The sequence below is a fragment of the Natator depressus genome, chromosome 8, assembly GCF_965152275.1.
Source record: "Natator depressus isolate rNatDep1 chromosome 8, rNatDep2.hap1, whole genome shotgun sequence".
Classification (NCBI taxonomy): Eukaryota; Metazoa; Chordata; order Testudines; family Cheloniidae; genus Natator; species Natator depressus.
Genome location: NC_134241.1, coordinates 6,495,981 through 6,519,289, shown reverse-complemented (window position 1 = coordinate 6,519,289; position 23,309 = coordinate 6,495,981). Strand labels below are relative to the sequence as shown.

At 53.8% G+C, this 23,309-nt stretch overlaps 1 protein-coding gene across 1 annotated transcript; it reads left to right on the top strand.

The window, feature by feature from the left end:
- Positions 1–12,695: 12,695 nt before the first annotated feature.
- GPX3 (glutathione peroxidase 3) lies at positions 12,696–22,170 on the top strand. Its single transcript, XM_074960280.1, has 5 exons — positions 12,696–12,938; positions 18,913–19,066; positions 19,767–19,884; positions 20,648–20,747; positions 20,872–22,170. The coding sequence occupies exons 1-5, from the start codon at positions 12,852–12,854 to the stop codon at positions 21,106–21,108; spliced, it is 696 nt and encodes a 231-aa protein (XP_074816381.1). The 5' UTR covers positions 12,696–12,851; the 3' UTR covers positions 21,109–22,170.
- The last annotated feature ends 1,139 nt before the right edge of the window (positions 22,171–23,309 follow it).

Genomic DNA, 23,309 nt, shown 5'->3' with positions numbered 1-23,309 from the left:
CCTAGCTCTGCCCAGGCAGACTAGCCCAGCTCACTCCATGGCCGGCCCGGTGAATAAATGAGTACACTAGTAGGAAATTGTTTTATTTCACGAGTTACAAATTCTCTGTTTTCATTTTTTAAAAAATTTAAACAGTCACAAAACAAAACAAAACAAAACCATTGCAAAGTGCAAACGTGTAAAAGCTAAACAATGGGGGGTGGGCCGGCCCTAGATGGCGAGGGACAAGGAACCTGTCCCCTCTAGCTCCATGGCTCTGATTTGGCCTGCAGCCCAGCTCTGCTCTGGAGATGGGGAGCCCTATGGGTGGATGAAGAATTCAAGGTCCCAGGGGCTGCCGCTGTGCTGGCGTTTACTCTGAAGGGGGCCCTCCCTACAGATCACTAGTGCCATGGGAAAGCTGTTGATTTAGTGAGCCCAGCTTGTGAGGTGTCAGCTGATCTCAGAGTTACAATCATGCCAGTTGCCAGCGCTGTGGGTGTATATTTGCAGTCCCCTTGCGCTGCTCCTGGGCTGAGATGAACTGTGTGAAAGATTGTGGCACAGTTTGCCCAGCATAACAATACACTACACGAGTTAGCGGCACAATACATGAGCTGACATTGGGCAGGCTCTTGTGCATTTTCTCAAGCTATTCAGTTCCCCCTCTATCCTCTCTCTTGCCAGTGTTGTTGGCTATACAGGTATTATGCCCCTGAGACCCGCTGGCCACTGATCTTACACGTTCGCCTACATGCCCTTGGGTTTCTGATTCCCTGGCTAGAAGCCATGCAAAGCAACAGGGTTCAGTTTGCAGGTTGGGGGTCCTCCCTGGAAGAGTCAGGAACTGTCCCTGATGGAGAAGGGACAAAGGAGGAAGCGGATTGATGTGAATCAAGCATGGAGTGAGTGCTCCACCTGCTGCATAAGCCACCCTGCACTGACTGATGCAACCTGTCGCCTTTTGGTTTTTACATCCCCATCAGGGCAGACATGGGAGAGGAGGAGAGTTTATACCTGGCACCGCTCCACAGATTAACAGCTCCTTTGGAAGATCACCCATTCTGGGATAACAGGTTTGCCTTTGTCCTTATGACTCTCCCCGCAGGGCTGAAGAGACAGATTCAGCAATACCTGCCATACGGCTCAGTAGCCATATGATACGCTACTTATGCCAAAGCCTGGAGACAGCCTGTGATCCTCAGCACGCCTTTAGGTAAGGAGGGGGTTTTGTGGTATGCTAATAGCGGTGTAGTGCACTTCCTTCTCCTATAAGCCATACGCAGGGGTCACTGGGTAATGCACGTCAGTCGTGCGCAGCATACACACTGTTGAAAGGAACCACCTGCCGTGCCATGGAAAGGAAATTTGCTGTCCAGGAGCCTCGCCGGATGTGGTCAGTGCTGTTTGATGGCTCTTTGGCCTCTCTGGAATAGATCCATGGGCTCAGTCCTGGTCCTAGTGGGCAGGTGGCCACATCACACCCACAAAACGACAACCCACTGACACCCTCCGAAGAGAGGCCAAGAACTGAATGGGGCAGCAGGGAGGCTGACCTGGCTTCTCCTCCCTCAGGATGAAGCTCAGTGGTAGGAGTGGGGGGCAGCGTAGGGGTGAAGCTCACAGTGCTGTGGCCTGTGCTGAATCCCTTTTGTGGATAAAGGGGTGGTTGTTTTTCCAGTGCTTCCATCTTCCTCTTTGATGCCGGGACGATCTTTGTGTTCTGCGTTTATGCAGCGCGAGCACCCTGGAATCCTGGTCTCTGACTGGGGTGCTGAGGTGCTAGCTGCAGTGCAGATTCCTCCTTTTGCACTCGGCCCCTGGCCGCCAGGCATGCAGCACACGGCTCTCGAGGGAGTTTTAACGGAGGTCCGTTCCAGGGTTTTCCAGTCATGCCCCGCGGCACCTTGCAAAATCTCTGCAGGCTCCACTCCAGGCGCCAGGGTCATGGTCAAACAGAACACAACCCCTGTCTCCCTTCCTCTCCCCTGTCCCAGGGCTGTTGTAAACAATCCCAGGCTGCACTTCAGGAGGGGCCGAGGCTGATCTTTTTTCCCCTGCTTTCCTGGGTCTGACAAACAAACCAAGCAGGCGACCATGGGCTGCTGTTTTTAAAGCCTTGCTGACGTAAGCAAGTGCCACCAAGCCCTGGGCACATTCTGCCCCTGAGGGGAGCCAGTGGGAGAGACAAGCCCCCGGGGGTTGTAACAGTCCTGACAGGTGCAGGGAGGCTCGTCCAATGCTCCACAGGGCGTCGGCAGCAGAGCTGGGAGTTGCAGGCAGGTTTCCCAAGTCCTAGGCCAGGCCCTAAGCAGCCTTCGGCTCCACTCACTTTGCCATTTCTACACAGTCTGGGCAGATCCTGTCGCCCAAGGCACTTGCTGCTCTTCCATCTCACCTAGACCCTCTGCATCCGTTCCCAACCCTCGCGCCCCACAACCATCTGCCCCCACTGCCTTTCTAGTCCAGGCCACTGGGCGGGTTTCCTGCATGAATACCTGGTGGCTCCTGTGCTGGTCTCCCTCCCTTGCCAACTGCTTTTGCAATGGCTGCATCAGCAGCCCCCTGCTCTTTGATAAGCCAGGTGACAATGATTAGCTACCACCCTCTGTGGCCTACCCAGAGTCCTGGTTGAGGGCTTTTCTGCTGGCCAGTAGAGGCATTTTGTGTTCCTTTGTCTCTCTTTCCAAGACACGTGCTCTGTGCTCTGTGAGACAGCTGGGCCCAGAGCTATAAACTAAAGTCCTGATCATCCCCTGGGGAGTAAAAACCCATGCCCAGGAAAATGCAATGGAAGTGGGGTGCCCCCCACATACCTGCTGTGGGGCTGCACATAGCCAGCTCTGCCGGGGCGGGAGGGGGAGGGGAACTATGCTGGGGCAAAGACGGGTACACCTGTAACCAGACTTACGCTGATTTCTTCTATGGTTTATTTCTCACCCAAGCCTGCAGATGTCACAAAAAATAAGCAAACAGCAAACAAGCCAGCTCTGCTGTGTCCCAGCTGCCATAGGGGTCTGGCATGGGGTCGCCACCCACAGAAGAGGAGAGCGAAGTGGGGGAACCAGAAGTGAAAGACACCTCAGTGCGTGGAAAGCACAGCCAGCAATTAGCGGCTTGACAACTGCATGCGACATAACAAGCTCTTCCCGTCCCCCCCGCCTGAATGCTGGAGGAATCGGTCTAGGGATTGAATAGCTCAGGAGGATGCACAAGTGATTGCGTAGGGCCAGCTTATATTGTGCCAGTAGCTGACGCAGCGTATTGTGACGCGGGGCGAACGAGCCGCACTCTTTCACACAGTTCATCCCAGCCCAGCGGACACAGCAAGCATACAACCCCCGCAAGGGCAACTGGCCTGGCCATAACTCTGCGACCCGCAGGCACGCAGAAAGCCGGGCCTCGTGCTTCATCAACCGCTTCCCGGGAGCTGTTAGTGGAATAGGGCCTCGGCAGCCTGACACTGATCACTGGGTTTGAGTTCAGAGTGCCGGCTGCCCATCTTGACACCCTAAACACCCTCCTGGGCAGATCCGCAGGTGGAACCTGGAGCCGCTTTCTGTTGTAGCTGTGTGTGGTGGGGCTTGTGGTGGAGGAGCGTACAGCCCCGATCTCGTTTCTTCTCCCCACCCCCCAAGTCCTTTAGTCATTGGCATGCCCCCATTTGGCTCGTGCGCATCAGTGGGGCTGCAGTAATTGCCCCGCTCTATGCACGGAGCTCACACAGCTCTCTTGCACTTCTCCTTCCCTTCCAGGGCTGCTGCAATCCCCATCTCCATGCCGACACCAGCTGGGAACGTCAAATCATCTCCAGTGGGTTGGGTGCGATCGGGGCGGGAGGCACAGCTGGACGGGGGGGTGGTGCGTCCCATGCCTACACCGGCCCTCCCCTTACAAACATTCCCAACAAACCCAGAGAGGAGATGCCGAGGGAGCCTGCCAGAGCAGCTATCACACTCCTGGTGCTAAATACGGAACTCCTGGGGCCAGGCGAGATTGCCAGGGTGTCAGGAGACGGCCCTGCCGTTGGTAGTCCCACGAGGGTCCCTTTGCTCACACATCGAATCCAGAGTCTGGCCCATCTTTGCACTCTGGCTGGGTTTTCTGTGATCAGAACCGTAACACTGAGGTGTCCGCAGGCTCAGAGGGATGGTGAGCAGGACCGGATCTAGGCACCAGCAAAGCAAGCACGTGCCTGGGGGGGGACGTTTCCAGGGGCGGCGTTCCGGCCATCCCAAGCACGTGCTTGCTTTGCTGGTGCCTAGAGCAGTCCTGTTCCTTCCCCACGAGCACGCCCGGGGGCTTGGCACTGCCCTCCGGAGCTGGGCTGTGCAGCCCTGTGCCGGCAGGAGCAAGCAGCAGGCGTTGGAGCGGGAGGGGGGGCTCCCCAGTCCCTCCAGCTAGGGCACAATCACCTCCGCTCTCCCGGCCCCAATCCCAGTCTGAAATGGCTGTAGCAGCCCTGCCCACAGCCCCACATCTTGCTATGCAGCGGGGGGTAGGGGAGCGTCCCCCAGCGCCAATCCCAGCCATTTTAGACTGGGATTGGCACCGGGGGAGCGGAGGTGATTGTGTCCTGGCTGGAGGGACCGGGCAGCCCCACCTCCAACGCCCGCTGCTTGCTCCTGCCGACATGGGACTGCAACGCCCAGCTCCGGAGGGCAGCGCCAAGCCCCCAGGCGTGCTCGCGGGGAAGGAGAGACAGGAGGCAGAGCCGTTCGGTGCCTCCCAACCAGCTCCAGGCCCCTCTAGTTACTCGGCAGCCACAGCCAGGCTGGGCACCCCGCCAGCAGCGTGACTTGGTGCAACCCACGCAGGCCACGTGAGCCCTGGGGTCAGTGCTCACGTCCTGCCTATGCCAAGGCCTCAGGTGCAGGGGCAGCCCTGGCTCTGCCCAGGCAGACTAGCCCAGCTCACTCCATGGCCGGCCCGGTGAGTAAATGAGTACACTAGTAGGAAATTGTTTTATTTCACGAGTTACAAATTCTCTGTTTTCATTTTTTAAAAATTTTAAACGGTCAAAAAACAAAACAAAACAAAACAAAACCATTGCAAAGTGCAAACGGGTAAAAGCTAAACAATGGGGGGTGGTGGGGCGGCCAAAATATCTTTTGCTTGGGGCAGCAAAAAACCTAGAGCCGGCCCTGATGGCAAGGGACAAGGAACCTGTCCCCGCTAGCTCCATGGCTCTGATTTGGCCTGCAGCCCAGCTCTGCTCTGGAGATGGGGAGCCCTATGGGTGGATGAAGAATTCAAGGTCCCAGGGGCTGCCGCTGTGCTGGCGTTTACTCTGAAGGGGGCCCTCCCTACAGATCACTAGTGCCATGGGAAAGCTGTTGATTTAGTGAGCCCAGCTTGTGAGGTGTCAGCTGATCTCAGAGTTACAATCATGCCAGTTGCCAGCGCTGTGGGTGTATATTTGCAGTCCCCTTGCGCTGCTCCTGGGCTGAGATGAACTGTGTGAAAGATTGTGGCACAGTTTACCCAGCATAACAATACACTACACGAGTTAGCGGCACAATACATGAGCTGACGTTGGGCAGGCTCTTGTGCATTTTCTCAAGCTATTCGGTTCCCCCTCTATCCTCTCTCTTGCCAGTGTTGTTGGCTATACAGGTATTATGCCCCTGAGACCCGCTGGCCACTGATCTTACACGTTCGCCTACATGCCCTTGGGTTTCTGATTCCCTGGCTAGAAGCCATGCAAAGCAACAGGGTTCAGTTTGCAGGTTGGGGGTCCTCCCTGGAAGAGTCAGGAACTGTCCCTGATGGAAAAGGGACAAAGGAGGAAGCGTATTGATGTGAATCAAGGATGGAGTGAGTGCTCCACCTTCTGCATAAGCCACCCTGCACTGACTGATGCAACCTGTCACCTTTTGGTTTTTACATCCCCATCAGGGCAGACATGGGAGAGGAGGAGAGTTTATACCTGGCACCACTTCACAGATTAACAGCTCCTTTGGAAGATCACACATTCTGGGATAACAGGTTTGCCTTTGTCCTTATGACCCCCCCGCAGGTCTGAAGAGACAGATTCAGCAATACCTGCCATACGGCTCAGTAGCCATATGATACGCTACTTATGCCAAAGCCTGGAGACAGCCTGTGATCCTCAGCACGCCTTTAGGTAAGGAGGGGGTTTTGTGGTATGCTAATAGCGGTGTAGTGCACTTCCTTCTCCTATAAGCCATACGCAGGGGTCACTGGGTAATGCACGTCAGTCGTGCGCAGCATACACACTGTTGAAAGGAACCACCTGCCGTGCCATGGAAAGGAAATTTGCTGTCCAGGAGCCTCGCCGGATGTGGTCAGTGCTGTTTGATGGCTCTTTGGCCTCTCTGGAATAGATCCATGGGCTCAGTCCTGGTCCTAGTGGGCAGGTGGCCACATCACACCCACAAAACGACAACCCACTGACACCCTCCGAAGAGAGGCCAAGAACTGAATGGGGCAGCAGGGAGGCTGACCTGGCTTCTCTTCCCTCAGGGTGAAGCTCAACGGTAGGGGTGGGGCGCAGCGTAGGGGGAAGCTCACAATGCTGTGGTCTGTGCTGAATCCCTTTTGTGGATAAAGGGGTGGTTGTTTTTCCAGTGCTTCCATCTTTCATCAGCGCTGACCTCACTCGGAGAAGAGGAAGCCCGCACTAGACTAGCCTTTCCTTCAGGCTTGGAAGGCTCCTTGGCAATTACAGGAAGATATAGTTGATTATCAAAGCTCTGTAGTCAGGAAGGTGCATGCTGTTGTTGGCATGGATGGCTTTTCCTGTTGGCATGGATGAGGGATTAGTTGATCAAGCCCACAGAGAGCCTGTCTCTCTCACTAGCTGGTCCGCCCCTTCATCTCTGCAGGCTCCACTCCATGTGCCAGGGTCATGGTCAAACATAACACAACCCCTGTCTCCCTTTATCTCCCCTGTCCCAGGGCTGTTGTAAACAATCCCAGGCTGCACTTCAGGAGCCGGCGAAGCTGGTCTTTGATCCCCTGCTTTCCTGGGTCTGACAAACAAACCAAGCAGGCGACAATGGGCTGCTGTTTTTAAAGCCTTGCTGACGTAAGCAGGTGCCACCAAGCCCTGGGCACATTCTGCCCCTGAGGGGATTCAGTGGGAGAGACAAGCCCCCAGGGGTTGTAACAGTCCTGACTGAGGTGCAGGGAGACTAAATTACTCGTCCAATGTTCCACAGGGCGTCTGCAACAGAGCTGGGAGTTGCAGGCAGGGTTCCCAAGTCCTAGCTAGATATGGAAGGTAGAGGCTGTTGTTGGAGTGAATGGCTTTTCCTGTTGGCACGGATGAGAGATTAATTGATCAAGCCCAGAGAGACCATCTCTCTCACTAGCTGGTCCGCCCCATCAGGGTGGGAGCCAGCTGAGCCTCGTGATGGGGCTTTACCCCTCTGCACCCACAGCCAGGAACATGGACCCTACATGGCCTGGCCTTGGGAGCTCCTGTTCTATGCAGGATGCGGCAGGAGCAGGGGTGGGTCTGGCTCAGAGCATTGCACAGCCCCGAACTGGTTCTGTATGGAGAACAGAGTGGATCGTGCGCAGCCTGTTGGCAGGACTCGTGGGGAACTCTAGTCCTAGCATGGCAGCCAGCTCCCCTGCTGTGTCTGGCTTCCCTGAAAAGCATTCACACTGCAAATCTTCTCTGCTGAGAGCCTGACACACTTCCCTTATCACAGGGGCAGGGAGGGTCATGCTAGCCAATGTTATTAGCACTAGGCCTTCTGCTGTCCTTGGCAATTGCCCACTCCTAGCAGCCCCTTCTCAATCATTCTCGTGGCTCTTCTCTGAACACTCTCCAATGTATCAACATCATTCTTGAGCTGTGGACCCCAGAACTGGACATAGGATTCCATCAGCGCCCACCCCAGTGCCAAATACAGAGGGGATAGAACCTCCTTCTCCTACTCAACATTCCCTGGTATAAACACCCAAGGATCACATTAGCCTTTTAACCACGGTGTCACACTGGGAGCTCATATCAGCTGATTATCCACCATGACCCCAAAGTCTTTTTCAAAATCACCATTTCCCATGATAGAGTCCCCATCCTTTAAGTACAGCCTACGTACGTTCTTCCTAAATGTATGCCTTTACATTGGGCCATCGAGCTAAGAATTGGTCCCTGCAAGACCCTACTAGAAACATACCTGCTCGATGATGATTCCCCATTTACAGTTAAATATTGAGACCTATTAGTTAGCCAGTTTTGAATCCATTGAATGTGCGCTGTGTTTATTTTGTATTATTCAAGGTTCTTAATCAAAATGTTGAGCAGTACCAAGTCAACGCCTGACTGACGTCTAAGCATATTACATCAGTATTTCCACCTTTATCAGCCAAACTTGTCATCTCATCAAAAATGTTACCAAATTAGGTTGACAGGATCTATTTCCCATAAATCCATGTTGATTGGCATTAATTACGTTACCCTCCTTCAATTTTTTATTAATCAAGTCCCGTATCAGCTGTTCCATTCTTTTACCTGGGATCAGTGTCAGGCTGACCTGCCTATAATTATGTAGGTGGCCCTGTTTACCCTTTCTAAATGTTGGCAGGATTGGTCTGTGGCAGTCATTGCAGATTTCAGAGTAGCAGCCGTGTTAGTCTGTATTCGCAGAAAGAAAAGGAGTACTTGTGGCACCTTAGAGACTAACCAATTTATTTGAGCATAAGCTTTCGTGAGCTACAGCTCACTTCATCGGATGCATAAAGTGGAAAGTACAGTGAGGAGATTTTATATATACACACAGACCATTGCAGAGTGAGCATCTAGAGGCACCTGGGATGCTCCTTGTTATCTCCAGCTATGTAATCCTCCAAAGCGTGGGGCACTTTGGCTGAAATCAGAGAAGCTACACACTGCTTTCTCCAGCTAGAATCCCTCCAGTCCCAATAACCCTCCTCCACTGCAGCACACCTGGCCGAGATCTTCACCCGCAGCAGGAATTAAGCGAAGGAGGCTATTTTGTTTTCTGATAAAGACACTAAAGCTTAACAAGCTCAGCATTTCCCAAAGGGGAACAGACTCTCAGGCACGTTAACAAGTGCTCCTATCTCTTCCTGATACTGCCCATGTCAGCTGAACATAGATGGGGCCTGTGGGGCTATGGTAAGCCCCTGGGAGCGCTGTCAGATGGAGCCCAACATTCAGGGTGGCATTTTCAAAAATGCTCATCGTACAGCCGCCTAACGCAGTGGGGTCCTGGCCCATGACCAGGGCTCTTAGGTGCTATGGAAATACATAAGTGAGGCCAACGCTGAGTGCTTAGGAAAATCCCAAATCTTTATTGCCCCTTTCTGATAAATCCAGACCCCGTCTCTGGCAGCTTCAGCCCACCTCCCTGAACTACACGGATCCCACTAGGGAATAGTCATCTGTAGCCCAGACAGCTATAGTCAGCGTAGCAGAGGGAGCCACCCTGGAGCTATTCAGGTTTTCGTGAGTTCAGGGATTCACATTTATGTCCTCCAATTCTGAGCTTCTCTCCAGAGTTTGCTGTCTGCTGTCCTGCTGCCTCCCAGGGACCTTTGTCCCATATCACTGGTCACTTCTACGTGACCTGGCCAAGAACTCACTTGGATTGCTCCCCCGAACGTCCCCTCACTCAGCTCACCGCTCTCCACCAATCACCTGCAGGGACACTGGTAGGAAATTCGTTTCAGCACCAGGCATATTGAACTTTGATCCAATGCAAGGTAAACATTTTGATTTCTCCAAACTGGGGGGCACTCGAGTCCTTGGCTGCTTGTGTCTGTCCAGGGAGCTAAGGCTACAGGGGACTTTCTTTGCGCTGTGCTTGGCCAGAGGTCATGACCTCATCTCTTGGTTGCAAGCCTTGCTGCTTTTCCCCGGGTGGCTATGGGATCTGCCTGGGGCCACGGTTTAGAGCATCTCTCAACCCCAGCCTGCCCTTTGTCCTCACACACCTCAAATCTCCTCCAGGCCCTGCTCATCTCCTCCTGCGGCCTCCTCTTTGGCCTCCCCAGCCCCACATTCACCCCACCCCCATCCAATACAAGACAGCTTAAGAGCAGTTTGGCTGCTCCTCGCTCTGGCCAGGACACCTCCCTCTGCTGACTCCCCATTTTCCACCACATCCAACTCCTTGTCATTGTCCTCCCCTTCAGAGCCCCTCCTGGCTCTGCGCCTCCCTGCTTAGCCACTCTAATCCCCCCTCTCTGTTTTCCCAGCCGTGCCCTGAGGCAGGGGTGGGGAGGCAGAGGGGTGTATTCTTGGGGGACTGGGAGGTTGTCTCCCGACACCGATCCAGTTCCAGGTTTGCATGTGTTTGCCGAAGCTCCCTAGAGAGCAGCTCCTCATGCACTGAGGCTCCCAGGGCAAGCCTTCCTGCGGCCCAGCTTAAAGGAATTCCTGACCCCCACCCCAGCCTGCATTAGCCAGTCCCACTAGTAACTCATCCCTAGGCGAGAGAAAGGAGTCTAACCCCAGCTGCCCCCATCAGAGCACCTGCTCCTGAAGCCTTTGCTCTGCTGAGAGGCAGCCTTTAAAGGGGCCCTAATGGGTTCCAGCTGCTGACCAGGCTTTCTGGTCTCCTAGTGCCCAGATGGACCCTTTTCTGACCCCTCGGTGGGGAGGGGGCTGTGAGCCACACAGCAGAAGGGCTGGGGGTGGAGAACAGAGGGGTTACTTGCCTGAGTCACTGCAGTGGCTGGAAGCGTAGTGGAGATGTTGGGACTGGGCTACATGTCAGCATAGGGGGGGTCTGACCCGTGTGACCTCGTGGCCCGATCACAGAGACACAGATGAGCAGTGGAACCACGTCCCTCCTATGAAACCCCCAGCCCCACCCAAACAAGTCTGTAAAATGGAAAGGAGCCCCAACCTGGAGCCATTTGTACAATTTCCCCCGAACCCTGGGGTTTCAGACCCCGGTCTCCAGACGCCACCTGGCAAAACCCAAACTCAACCAGCCCTCCAGGGACAATCCCACCCACCCTGCTTCTGCTCAGAAGTGAACAAGGGTGGGGTTGTTCCCAGGCCCGTGTTCACTGGATTGTCTTCTCTAGCCACACCGCAATCCAGCAGGGACCCAGCGTGTAAACAGAGCCGCCCAGCTTTGACAGGCACTTCATTAATAATCCCAGCATTCCCAGATGCTGCTGAAAACTCAGGGACGGCATCAGTGGGGAGTGGAAAGCAGGCCGCGAAGGAAAGGTTAGGAGCCAAGGAGTCTCTGTTTAGCAGAGGGCAGAAGCCAGCTGTCCCCTGGAGAGAACCCCCAGCTGCTATGGATGGGCAGCCCCAGAACTGCAGGCTGTGGACCAGATGAAAGCACGCACAGTGAGTTAGTCAGTGTCGGCCTGGAACAGCCTCTGTTAGGGCTTAATGGGGCTCGCTAGTGTTACTAGGGCTCCTTCCCATGATCCCCCTCCCCACTCAGAGCAGGAGCAGCCTGTGTGTGACTCTAAGGAGGGATCTGTGCCATCGCCGTGTCTGTGACGGTGCTGGCAGCTGTGGCTCTGGGCGCCCCGAGCAGAGGACAGCAGAGAGGTACTGTGTGCACGCCCTTGCTGCTGGGACCTTCCGCTGCCTGCCCAGTTCCCTGGGTAAACTGCAGCAGCTTGGGGAGTGCTTTAATTTACACTGGCTGCCAAGCAGCTGGGGATCAGCACAGGTGCAGGGAGCTCTGGCCACACCCTCTTCCCCCCCACAGCTCCCCACATCAACAGCTGAGAGGTGGGATGGTGTAGGAGCCACTCTTTCTTTGTCACCAGAGGGACACTCTGTCCCAAGGACTCTGGCTGGCTTTAGAGCTCGAGCAGCATCAAGTGGCCCTAACACAGGGAATTGAGACCAAAAGATTGCCAGCTCCAGCAGGGATTTCCCCTGGGCTCCCCCAGGCAACAGGAATTGGAATGCCTTGGTCCTTCCATTCAGTTATACATAAGACCGGCCAGACTGGGTCAGACCAAAGGTCCATCTAGCTCAGTATCCTGTCTTCTGACAGTGGCCAGTGCCAGCTGTTCTCTAACCCTTCCCAGGATTATTTGCCTTTATTTTATACCCCCCCGCCTACCCTTGGGAGCTCCCAACGACTGCTTTAACCACTGACACTACCATGTGAACATACCCATCTTCCTTGACCCCCACCCCATTCCCGCTCTGCTGGTTTATCCACCTGGTGGTGTGTTTAGCCCGTGAGTAGCAGGGATTGTAGTTGGAACGCTGGGTTGTCCCTGCTCATGCCCCATTTGGTGTGTGAGATACAACTGATCAGTGGCTGTACTTGGGCACGTCCAACGGGATCACCAGGGTGAGACTCGAGGGCTGGGCCACAATAACAGCTATCAATTTCTCCACTGTTTTGATCCTAATCTCCAGGAGCTCAGGCCCGTAGCGTGTTACATAACAGCCAGGTCCGTGGTTAACCTCCCTTCCCCTCCACCCCATGCTCTTTGGTTTCATGTTCCCCTCTGTTTTGGAAAGTGGCTGTAATCTGCACTCAGATCCCAGCCAAACTTTCGCACGGGGGCCCTAGTTTTATAAGCCGAACCAAAGCCCTGCACCCGGACTGCTCCAGCCATGGGGGGGTGGTGGGGACGCCTGACCTGAGTCCCGATTCTCCAGTCGCTGAAGCAATCAGTCCCCTTTCTCCCGCCCCCAGACAGCTCTGGAGCTCACCAGGGCCCACATGGTTAATCCTCTGGTAGCAGCCCTGCCATCCCCGCCTCCCTGCGATTGGCTAGGAGGACTCAAGCTCAGCCTTCTAGTTCTCCCTGCTGCTGCGGGTGGTGCTCCTCGAAGGTGGCAGCGTGTGGGGAAGAGGACAGGCCCAGCCGGACCCAGGCACCCAGCTGCTGTGCTCGGTGGGGCAAGAAGCGGGTGCTTGCCCCCCACAGCGGCTATGGCGGGCAGACTCAGAGGCTCTTGGATTTTCCCCTTGTTCTTGGCTGGGTTAATTCAGCCTAACCAGGGAGAGGAGAAACAGAAGGTAAGAGGAAATCCCACCAGAGAACGGTGTGCGTGCAGGGTCGGTGCTCTGGCATGATGCTGTTGGGTCCCAGGGGGCACGTGGGGGTCGGAAGGGCATCCTTCATCTCTGTCTGGGGGGGGGGTCTCTCCCCATCACTCATCAGGAGAGATGGATCCAAACTGGATCTGGGTTTCAATGCCCCAAAGTCCTGGTGTGTTGGGATCTGGGCTGGGGGGCAGAGGGCTTGGGGTGAACAGCTCCCCCCAGAAAGGGCCTGTTTACAAATGTGGAGCAGAATTCCCATTTCTAATGGGTGTTTGCCTTATGGGGCGTGGTCTGGGCCAATTCCTGATCTCAGCAGGCAAACATGGGGAATGCACTGATTTGCTGGAGGGAGAAAGGGGTAATTTCTCATTCCCCTCTCTCAGCTGATTCCCTCTTTCCCTTCTGCCTAACTGGGGTTCACTCATTTAAATACATGGCGTTAGTGCAGGGACACAGACTTTTCTTCTCCCTGCTCCCCACTTACCGCTGTGGCAGCTCACCCCATTTCAGGGTGAAGTTTCCTTTTGGTGTGTGCAGAGTCCTGGGGTCCCTGGGAATGATTATTCCATGGATCCTGGCTGCTTGAGGATCGTAGAGGAAGACATCTAATCAGTGTCATTGTCTTGGTTGCTTAAGTGAGCAGGGATCCTTGCTTGGAAACATGGTTCAAGTTACACTGGGAACAAGTCTGGCGGCTCTCAGCTTGATCTCTAAGAGGCCACGTCATGAAGCCAGCACACAGGTCAACATGACTGGCAAGCTCTGCGCAGGCCGGCCCCAGGACTGGACTAGCGGGGAGCGGAGGGTGGTAGGGCCGGAGTGAGGGGCATCAGAAGAGCAGTGGGAGGTGCCCAGGGAGGCAGGAGGGTCCGGTGGTTAGGGCACAAGCCTAGGACTTAAGTTGCATTGGCAGAGCTCAGTGGGGAAGGCTAGCTGGGTGTTTGTCTCTGGCAGGGCTATCAGCTCCCAAAACAGGGCTTACGTGAGAGTTGAGTGCTGCATAATTCCTGGCTGCTCCTCTGCATCACCCATCCATTGCCTGGGAAGTGACTGTGATGTCACAAGCCCGGATGGTGGCGTCTTGGACTGAATCAGAGGAGCTGGGTGGAAAGGGGGAAAGCTACCAACGTTTGGCTCCCACTGTTAACCCTGTTTTGTCTGTCCGCCTGTGTGTGGAGGCTGCCTTGCCCTCCTGCTGGCAGAGGTTGGGAGGGAGATGGCAGGGGGAGATAATTCTAGATGCCCCAGGGTGTCGGGAGGAAGGGCTGCAGGGTGATGAAGTGCGAGAGACAGGTGTGCTGACACATCAGTGCTGGACATGGGGGAAATGCATGCCAGTCTGCATGAGATAATTAGATACAATTATTGCAGCAATCCTTAGTCTCCCCTACACCTTCTGTAGGTAGCATGTCAAACCCTGGTCAGGAATCAGGGCCCCCACCAAAAGACATATAATGAAATGGTGGTCCTCCCACCAAAAGAACTCACATTCTAAAACGATGGTGAGAGGCAACAGATAGATCTGACAGACAGGGGCTGCAACAGTGAGATGGTTGTGAGGAGCACAGCAAACAGCAGTCACATTACGGTTATATAAAACGCGTTCACCGACATTAAGCTGGCACGTATCAGTGCTCTGAGTGCATCTTGCCTTCTGAGAACACGAAAGTGAACCAAAATGCCAACTGAGCAAACAACTTAAGAACTCAGGGAGTTCAGAGTTGAGGTTATACATACAAAAGCCCCAAACATTGGAAGGTTTTAGAGCCATGACTATTTCTTCACTTCTTTGATGTAGAGGGGAAGTAAAGGCAGCTCTAAAAAATAATAAAATATATAACAAATGGAGAAAAGGGGAAGTAGATAGGAATGAATATAAATCAAAAGCTACGAATTGTAGAAAATCGATAAGGGAAGCAAAGAGGCACAAGGAGAAATTTATGGCCAGCAGAGTTAAGGACAGTAAGGAGTTTTTAAAGTATGTTAGGAACAAAAAGAATCCTTATAATAGTATTGGTCCATTACTAGATGGAAATGGTAGAATTATTAATAATTACTCAGAAAAGGCAAAAGTGTTCAATAAATATTTCTGTTCTGCGTTTGGGGAAAAAACAAATATTGTAGTCATATTTTATGATAACACTCTTTCTATTCCACTAGTATCTCAGGAGGATGTTAAATAGCAGCTACTAGCGTTAGACATTTTTAAGTCAGCACGTCCAGATAACTTTCACCCAAGAGTTTTAAAAGAGCTGGCTGAAAAGCTTGCTGGACTATTAAAGCTGATCTTTAATAAGACTTGGAACACTGGGAAAGTTCCAGAATATTGGAAGAAAAGGGTAAACGGGATCATCTGGGTAATTATAGGCCTGTCAGTCTGACATAGATCCCAAACAAGATAATGGAGCAGCTGATAAGCCTTGGATTAATAAGAATTAAAGAAGGGTAATTTAATTAATGCAACTCAGCATGGGTTTACGGAGAACAGACCCTAGCAGAAAAACTTGATTTTTTAAAATTTGATTACAGTTTTGCTTGATAAAGATAATGTTGACGCAATATACTTAGACTTCTGTAAGCCATTTGCCTCGGTACCACATAACATTTTGATTAAAAACACCAGAAAGATATAAAATTAACATGGCATACATTAAATGGATTAAAAGCTGGCTAACAGGTCTCAAAATGTAACAGAGAATCCTAATCAAACAGGTGTGTTTCTGGTGGTGTCCCACAGGGTCTAGTTCTTGGCCCTGAGCTATTTAACATTTTTATCAAGGTGTGGAAGAAAACATAAAATCATCACTGATAAAAGTTTGCAGATAACAGAAAAATTGGGGGGGTGGTAAATAATGAAGAGGACAGGTCACTGATTCAGAGTGATCTGGATCGCTTGATGAACAGGGCACAAGCATTTTAATATGGCTAAATGTAAATGTATCCATCTAGGAACAAAGAACGTAAGCCACACTTACAGGATGGGGGACGCTATCCTGGGAAACAGGGACTCTGAAAAAGATTTGGGGGTCTTGGTGGATAATCCGCTGAATGTGAGCTTTGGGCAAAAGGGCTAATGCGATCCTCAGATGCATAAAAAGGGGAATCTTGAGTAGTAGAGAGGTGGGTTTACCTCTGTATGTGGCATTAGTGCGACTGCTGCTGGAATCCTGTGTCCAGTTCCGGTGTCGACAATTCAAGAAGGATGGTGACAAATTGGAGAGGGTTCAGAGAAGAGCCACAAGAATGACTAAAAGATCAGAAAACCTGCCTAATGGTGGTAAACTCAAAGAGCTCAATCTATTTTGCTTAACAAAGAGAAGGTGAAGGGGTGACTTGATTACAGTCTAGAAGCATCTACAAATATTGAATAATGGGCTCTTCAATCTAGCGGAGAAAGGTGTATCACTACACAGCAGAGGGAAGTTGAAGCTAGACAAATTCAGACTGCAAATAAGATGCACATTTTAAACAGCGAGAGTAATTAACCATTGGAGAAGGTCAGATTAGATGATCACAATGGTCCCTTCTGGCCTTAGAATCTATGAATCTGTGCTCTTTGTCGGCTTGGCCGTTGGCATGGGTAGTTACCCTATGTTGCTGTGATTGTATAAACTAGACACACATTGGCAAGACCCATCTTACTGGAAAAACCTGTGGTCTTGGAGCATAATCATTAGGCTTAAGAGTTAACACCTCATTGAGGTGAATGGGCGTTCATGCCTCCCAGAGCTGCTGTTTCAGACACAGGGAATCCATTCTGCATTGGTTACACTCAGGTCACTGTGGGAAGGTTTCCTTCACAGCCTGAAGGGCTAGGCACTTCATGCTTACATAAGAAGAATTGGAACCCATCCTATAGGCCAGATCCGGTCCATGGGCTGTGTGCTTGGCATTTCAATCCTAGAGTCTGCAGGAGCAGGTTTCCCTTCCTGAGACCCTCTGGGGAGCTGTAGGGACTGGGGCAGGTAGTCTCTCTTGCCAGGGCCCTTCCCCTGCCAGGTGAGCCGCTAGACTTGCTTTTGTTTTTCATCTTGATGAGAAAGGTCTCTTCCCCTCTATGTGTCTCTCTAAATCTCTCCTGGTGAACAGGGAGCCTGGGCCACCTTGGGGCACAGTTTGGCTCCCCGCTCTGTGAGCCAGCGGCTCCACCTGACACACATGGCTGAGTGGGATCCTAGTAACAGTCTGTTTCTAGGTGACAGATACTCAGCCAGGAGCCAGGCAGTGAGGAGTAGCAAGCCACTGTAAATCCCTCGGACAGCAATCCTTCTACTGAGCAATCTCCCCTGGCCCTTCTTACACGTACAGGAGGGGGCAGCCAGCACCACCTCCTTTCTAAGGCCCTTCCTCTCCCATCCCTGCAGAAGAAGCAGAGGGGCCAGCATGAGCGGGTCAGCTCCTCTCCCTGCGCAGGAGCGAGCAGCAGTAGAAAGAGGCACAGGGTTGACACTGTTGACATACTGTGGCTATTTTTGGTCCTTTCCCCTCCCCACCTGTGGTTCTGTGGCTGCTGCTTGGGTGGAATAAACACGCTAGCAGCTGCAGCCCTGGAAAGTCAGAGGCGCTGGGTGGGAGGCCGGTGCACGTCAAACCCGATTTCTGAGACTCCAGGGGGATGAGCACACCATGCGAGAGCCCGGCATTGGCTGCTGGCTGCTATTTGGTCTGGGAAGAGTCTCTGTGTGAGAAACCCTGACCAGGCGAACCACGGAGCCCAGCCACGGCTGTCAGAGACAAATCCTATCAGGGGGCTGGAACAATTTATATAGTGGGGGTGCTGAGAGCCATTGACTCAAACTGTAAACCCTGCATATGATGGAAACCACTTCAAGCCAGGGGGTTCAGTAACACCCCTAGTTCCAGCACCTATGAATCCTACCCCTTAATGTGATCTGCAGCAGACCCAGAGTGGTAGAGGCACGCCCATGGATCGGTTAGGGTTCACCTCTTTAGAACACAAAGGAGAATATAAACTAGGGGTTAACTCCCAAGAGTGCCCCCCGCTTGACTGTTAATGCGTGCCTCGATAAGCCAGGCCTGTTTGCAGGGAGCAGAGGTGTAATGAAAGCGGAGGGCAGAGTTCGAACAGAGGGAACCAAGGAAAAGATTTTCCTCTCACCAGTAGAACATATCGGCTAACCCAGCTTCCCATGTGACAACCGCCATCTTGGCCAACACTCCAGGGAGTGCCATGGGGCTGCACCAACTCTGGGGAGGAGCGCACGGTGGGGCCCGGAACATACACTTCCCGGTGGGTCACCAGAGCTTTGCTCTCTCTGGGAATGCACCAAATGGCATGGAATCGCAAAGCCCTTTTCTGGGGCAGGGGATGGTGTCCCACTGGGCCCCTTCCCCTCCCTAAACTGGATGTTGCCCCTCTGCAGATTCCTTGGAAGAGAGGGGTGGAGGCTGGGTGGAGGGGACAGGAGCTAAGGGAGCATGTGAATGAAGAGAAGAAGGGGAGAAAGGAGGCTGAGGACAGGAGCAGAGGAATGAAGTAACGATTGTGAGGCCAGCGAGGAGGTGGAGGAGATGAAGGGAAGGGCGGCAGTGAAGGCAGGATGCAGGGGTTGAGGAGGAGGTGAGAAGGACTGGGAGGAAAGGAAGAGGAAGGATTGAAGTAGATCACCCCTGGATCCAAACCTCCCAGTGGTTGGTGGTGGGGGCTGGGTTCAGACTCCAAAAGCGGATCAGAACCTCACGGCTGTCTCCTCCCTCGCCTGAGCCGAACCAAACGTGGCCACACCGAAGGATCCCAGCAGTGTGCCTTGGCCCCTGCTGGTCAGAGCGGGTGAAGGGGAAGCCAGGAGAGGAACTGGGAGATGTGGAGCTCCTTGGGGAAACAGTAAAACCTAAAGAAGCTAGTTAATCGCTGGTCGTCAGACCTTGTTCCTTGCCTCTCTCCAGCCCTGCCCCTTCCCACGTGCCCTGCCTGGCTGTTTTCCAGGTGGACTGTTACAACTCGGTGGAGGGAACAATCTACAGGTATGGGGCCCTCACCATAGACGGAGAGGAGTACATCCCCTTTGGGAAGTACAAAGGGAAGATGATCCTCTTTGTGAACGTGGCTACCTACTGAGGACTCACCATGCAGTACCTGGGTAAGATCCCCTGCCCAGAAGAAGGGGGAGGAACTTGTGCTGGAGTCTGGGATAGCCACCTCTGTGCACCTCAAGACACTGGGTGGTGGTGGTGGTGGGGGGTACCCTGGCGCAGGCCAAAGAGAAAAGGAAGGTTGTGAAATGAAAGAGGACGTGGCAATGAGGGGGCGGGGGGGGCGGGGAATCCTCACTGGTGCAGGGGTCAGATCAGGGTGTTCGGGGCAGATGGAGCGGAGGAGCCATGGCCAGGGCATGCCTGGGCTCCAGAGATTCCCCTTTGCCACAATGCTTTAACGGAGACAGGGAGAGAGAGAGATGACAGCATGAGCAGGGATTTAAGCACAGACAGGGCCCAAGGCCCAGGAGACCCGTGCTGCTGCTAGGAGGACTGAGGGGAGGCTGACGCGCTGGCGTAGAGCTCACTACTGCTGACGGAGAATGCCAGGACTTCTGCCCCTGAGGCCTGACCGATGCAGAGTGATCCTGGCCTGAGAGTCCTGGGAGAAGCACAGAACTGGAGCCCTCTTCCGCCTCCCCTGTGCTTCGGATTCCCAGCCAGGTGTGTCGCTGTCACAAACGGGTGCCATCTCCAACGCCAGCCGGCTGCTTGGCGACACTGCGTGCGGCTCAGACACCGGGCGAGCAGCTCCCATCTGTTGCTGTGACTAACCTGTCTCTGCTTGGGTTTTCTTGTGTGCAGAATTGAATGCACTACAGAATGAGCTGGCGCCGCATGGACTCGTCATCCTGGGCTTCCCCAGCAACCAATTTGGCAAACAAGAACCTGGCGAGAACTCCGAAATCCTCCCCGCGCTGAAGTGAGTAGACGGCTGAGTGACGCAGGGGCCTGAGATCCCTTGCAGGGGCGGGGGCAGGGTGGCTGCCCTTGCTTCCACCTGGGCTGGAAGAGGGGGGAAACAGTGCGTAGTCAAGTGGATACACTGGAGATCAGTAACAACAACGGCACTGACTCCCTATTGCGTGTCTGAACCCCCGCAAAGCCCCAGGGTAATTACAGCCAGCCGTTCCGCACAGTCTCTGACAGGGCTGCAGGTGTGTAGATCAGCATTGAACCAAGCCCAGTGCAGTTAGCGTGGGGCAGGAATGCAAAAGGACCATTCCTGCTTGACCCCAGCCACTAAGCAGGTGGTTTTGGGTCCCGTCCTTTAGATGCAGTTGCTGCAATCTGATAACTGCGTGCTGACCCTGCAGGCTGCATCCCCCATGGCCCAGGCTCCTCCCTGCTGCTTGTGATGTCGGGGAAATGCGGTTGAGGCCCCATCACGCCAGCAACTGAAGCAGCATCAGTGTGACAGTACACAGGAGTGATTTAAAAATGGTTCCAGCCCACACAGCCTGCGTGGGCGCGTAGACCAGTAACCATTTAGAAAACCGTTTACAAGCCTGGCTGTTGACCAGGTCGCTGCTGTGTCTAGCACATGGGTTAGGCCTGGCTTCTGCCGGCTGGGCAGCGTGTATGGGCAGGAGCAGCAGTTTCATCACTGTCTCCATGCTAGGTGAAGATGGGCTCCGGAGACTCCTTTGAACCAAAACCTGACTCTTCTCTCCCTTTGATTTCAGATACGTCCGGCCCGGGGGTGGCTTTGTCCCGAATTTCCAGCTTTTTCAAAAAGGGGATGTGAACGGGGAAGAGGAGCAGAAGTTCTACACCTTCCTGAAGGTGCGTGCCTGCAAACGCCCTGCCCTGAGCCCAACCCTCAAGGTTTGGGGAGCCACTAGGTGGGGGCAGATTAGCTTTTCCAGCACACAGTGTCATTGATGCTTGTCCTTTGCTCTCCTTGCAGAACTCCTGCCCTCCCGTGGTGGAAAGCTTCGGTGACCCCAAAAGGCTCTTCTGGGAGCCCCTGAAGATCCACGACATCAAGTGGAACTTCGAGAAGTTCTTAGTTGGCCCGACTGGGCGGCCCGTGATGAGGTGGGGCCCCAGGACAAACTTGGCCATGGTGAAGAATGACATCATAGATTATATGAAGCGGCAGGTCTTTGGTCAGAGGAGGCAGCCCCTGATCAGAGAAGACTAATGTAGAGATGTCAGTGGTTGGGTGGGGTGGGACTCAAAGCTTTATCCACAGCCAAAAATCTCCATGCAATGCATCCAAAGAGCTGAATCCCTTGATACAAAATCCCTTCTGCTATGACACCAATACGGGTAGAATCTCCCAGGAAAGGTACCAGTCTCTACAGCCTAGTTTGCATGCACACTTGTGCTACTCTGTAGAGACAGGCCCTGACCGTCACTCCCTATAGACCGGTCCTGCAACACATTTGGGGGAAACAGTTTCCTAAAATGACACTTGATTTATGCCAGTCACCTCTCTCCAGGTGGCGTCACCTCCCCACGCTGCAACTGCCCGCCATCCTTAACCTGCCCCTCTCCACTGCCACCCGTTCCGTTCTGGAGAGATTCATTATTAGCCTAGCTTCCCACTTCCTAGAGAATTACGGACAGGGGAAATCTCAGTGGAGGCGAAAGACCCTTTGCAAGTACAGAGACCAGCCCTCCCTGCTGCTCCCTCAGGAATAGACTCGTGCTGAAAGCCACCCATCACTATTTATTTAGCAGTCCAGCCCTCCTCCCTTAGAACTGATCTCGCTGTATATTTGCCGTTGCTATCCCTGTAAGTTGGGCTGCTCCTGCTCTTGTCCCAGACCTGGCAGGAGAGCCATCGGTGATGGAGGGGCTTGGATGCTTGGATAATGTGCATTGTCCCACCCCTCCCCACAAAGCCTCCCACACCTGGAATGTGCCCCTTGGAATCTCTCCTGCAGCCCTGAGTTTCCTACAGGGCGAGTTCTCTCTAGCTGCTGTGGCTTAGTGTGTAATCTTGGGCGTGCGTGAGAGCAGGGCATGGGCTCTGGGTGCTAGGAGAATGCATCACCATGAAGGTTAGGTCTGAAAGCCCCCAAAGGGTGGACCTGTCCCAAGCCTGCATGGGTGTAGAGTGGCCCTTCCAGTGCATTCAAGCTGCTCTGCAGTTTCCTGTGCAGGGATGCGCTCTCCTCTCTCCCCCAGGAACCCAGCTTCTCCTCCCACGCCCCCGCAGCCTGTGTAGAGCTGTAGAAATGCAAAATAAACACCTGTGCAAACGTTCAAGGAGGCGCTTGGTTTTTAAGGCGTTTTGGGGGTTTCCTTTCAACCAGGAGGGAAGGGCATGAACCAGCGAGTCCATCTGGCACTTGATCCTGCTAGGCCCCAGCTCTTGGTTCCCAGTCATTGCCTTCTCCCCTGGGCTCCAACACCAGCTCCTGTCATCCCAGGCATGAGACACTACACAGATGAGCTCATGGACAAGGGCCCTTGAGACACTGCAAGTGCCAGGGGACCCAGGGCCCTGGGGTCCTCACCCTACTTGTGACAGCAACAGGGGATCAGCTGGCTTGGGTTGAGAGCTCTGTGGTGCTAATGCCCCAGCCTCCCAGGGAGCGAGGGTGTCTCTGTCTCTCAGTACCTGATGTCCAACCTGCCTCTTCCTGTTTATCACAAACCCTCCCACCACACAGCATCAAAGGACTCCCCTTCCTCAGCCATGGGGCTGAACCCACCCATGCCCCCCACCAGCTGGCAGAGCAGACTGGGGCAGGCCCCACACTGGGTCCAGAGCCGCCCCAGTCAGATGGCTCTGACCTCACATTTGGGCAGAAGTGCACAGCCCTTTCCCTGCCATAGGTGCTTCTGTGGCCCCCCCCCATCATGGAGTACCTCAGTCTTCAATAGACTTGCCCTCAGTACAGGTGCTCTAATCCCCATTTCACAGATGGGGCACTGAGGCACAGAGAGACTAAGTGACTTGCTCAAGGTCCCATAGGAAGTCTGCGGCAGAGTCCTGGACTCACCAGTGCAGGGAGAGCTCCCTCCCTCTCCTGTTTCAATCTAAGCCACTCGCTGGACAGGTGATCACAAGAAGCACTGAGGCTGCGGAAGTGCTTGGGGGTCCCTACTGGCAGCCCTAGGCGGAGTGGGGCTGTGTCCACCCTGGGACAGACACTGGCTGAGGGGGCTGGGGTGACATTGTGCCTTGCTCTTCCATCTCCACCTGTACAGCTAGGAGCAGGCCTGACCCAGGGCAACATGGAAAGCTCTTCTCCCAAAAAAGGAACCCCTCCCCCCCCTCCTCTCCAGCCACTATCCCATTATCTGCTCATGCAAAAGCACTCCCCCACACACACTCCCCAGCTGAATTCCCTATGCACAGTGGGGAGATGGGCACCCCAATCAGCTCCC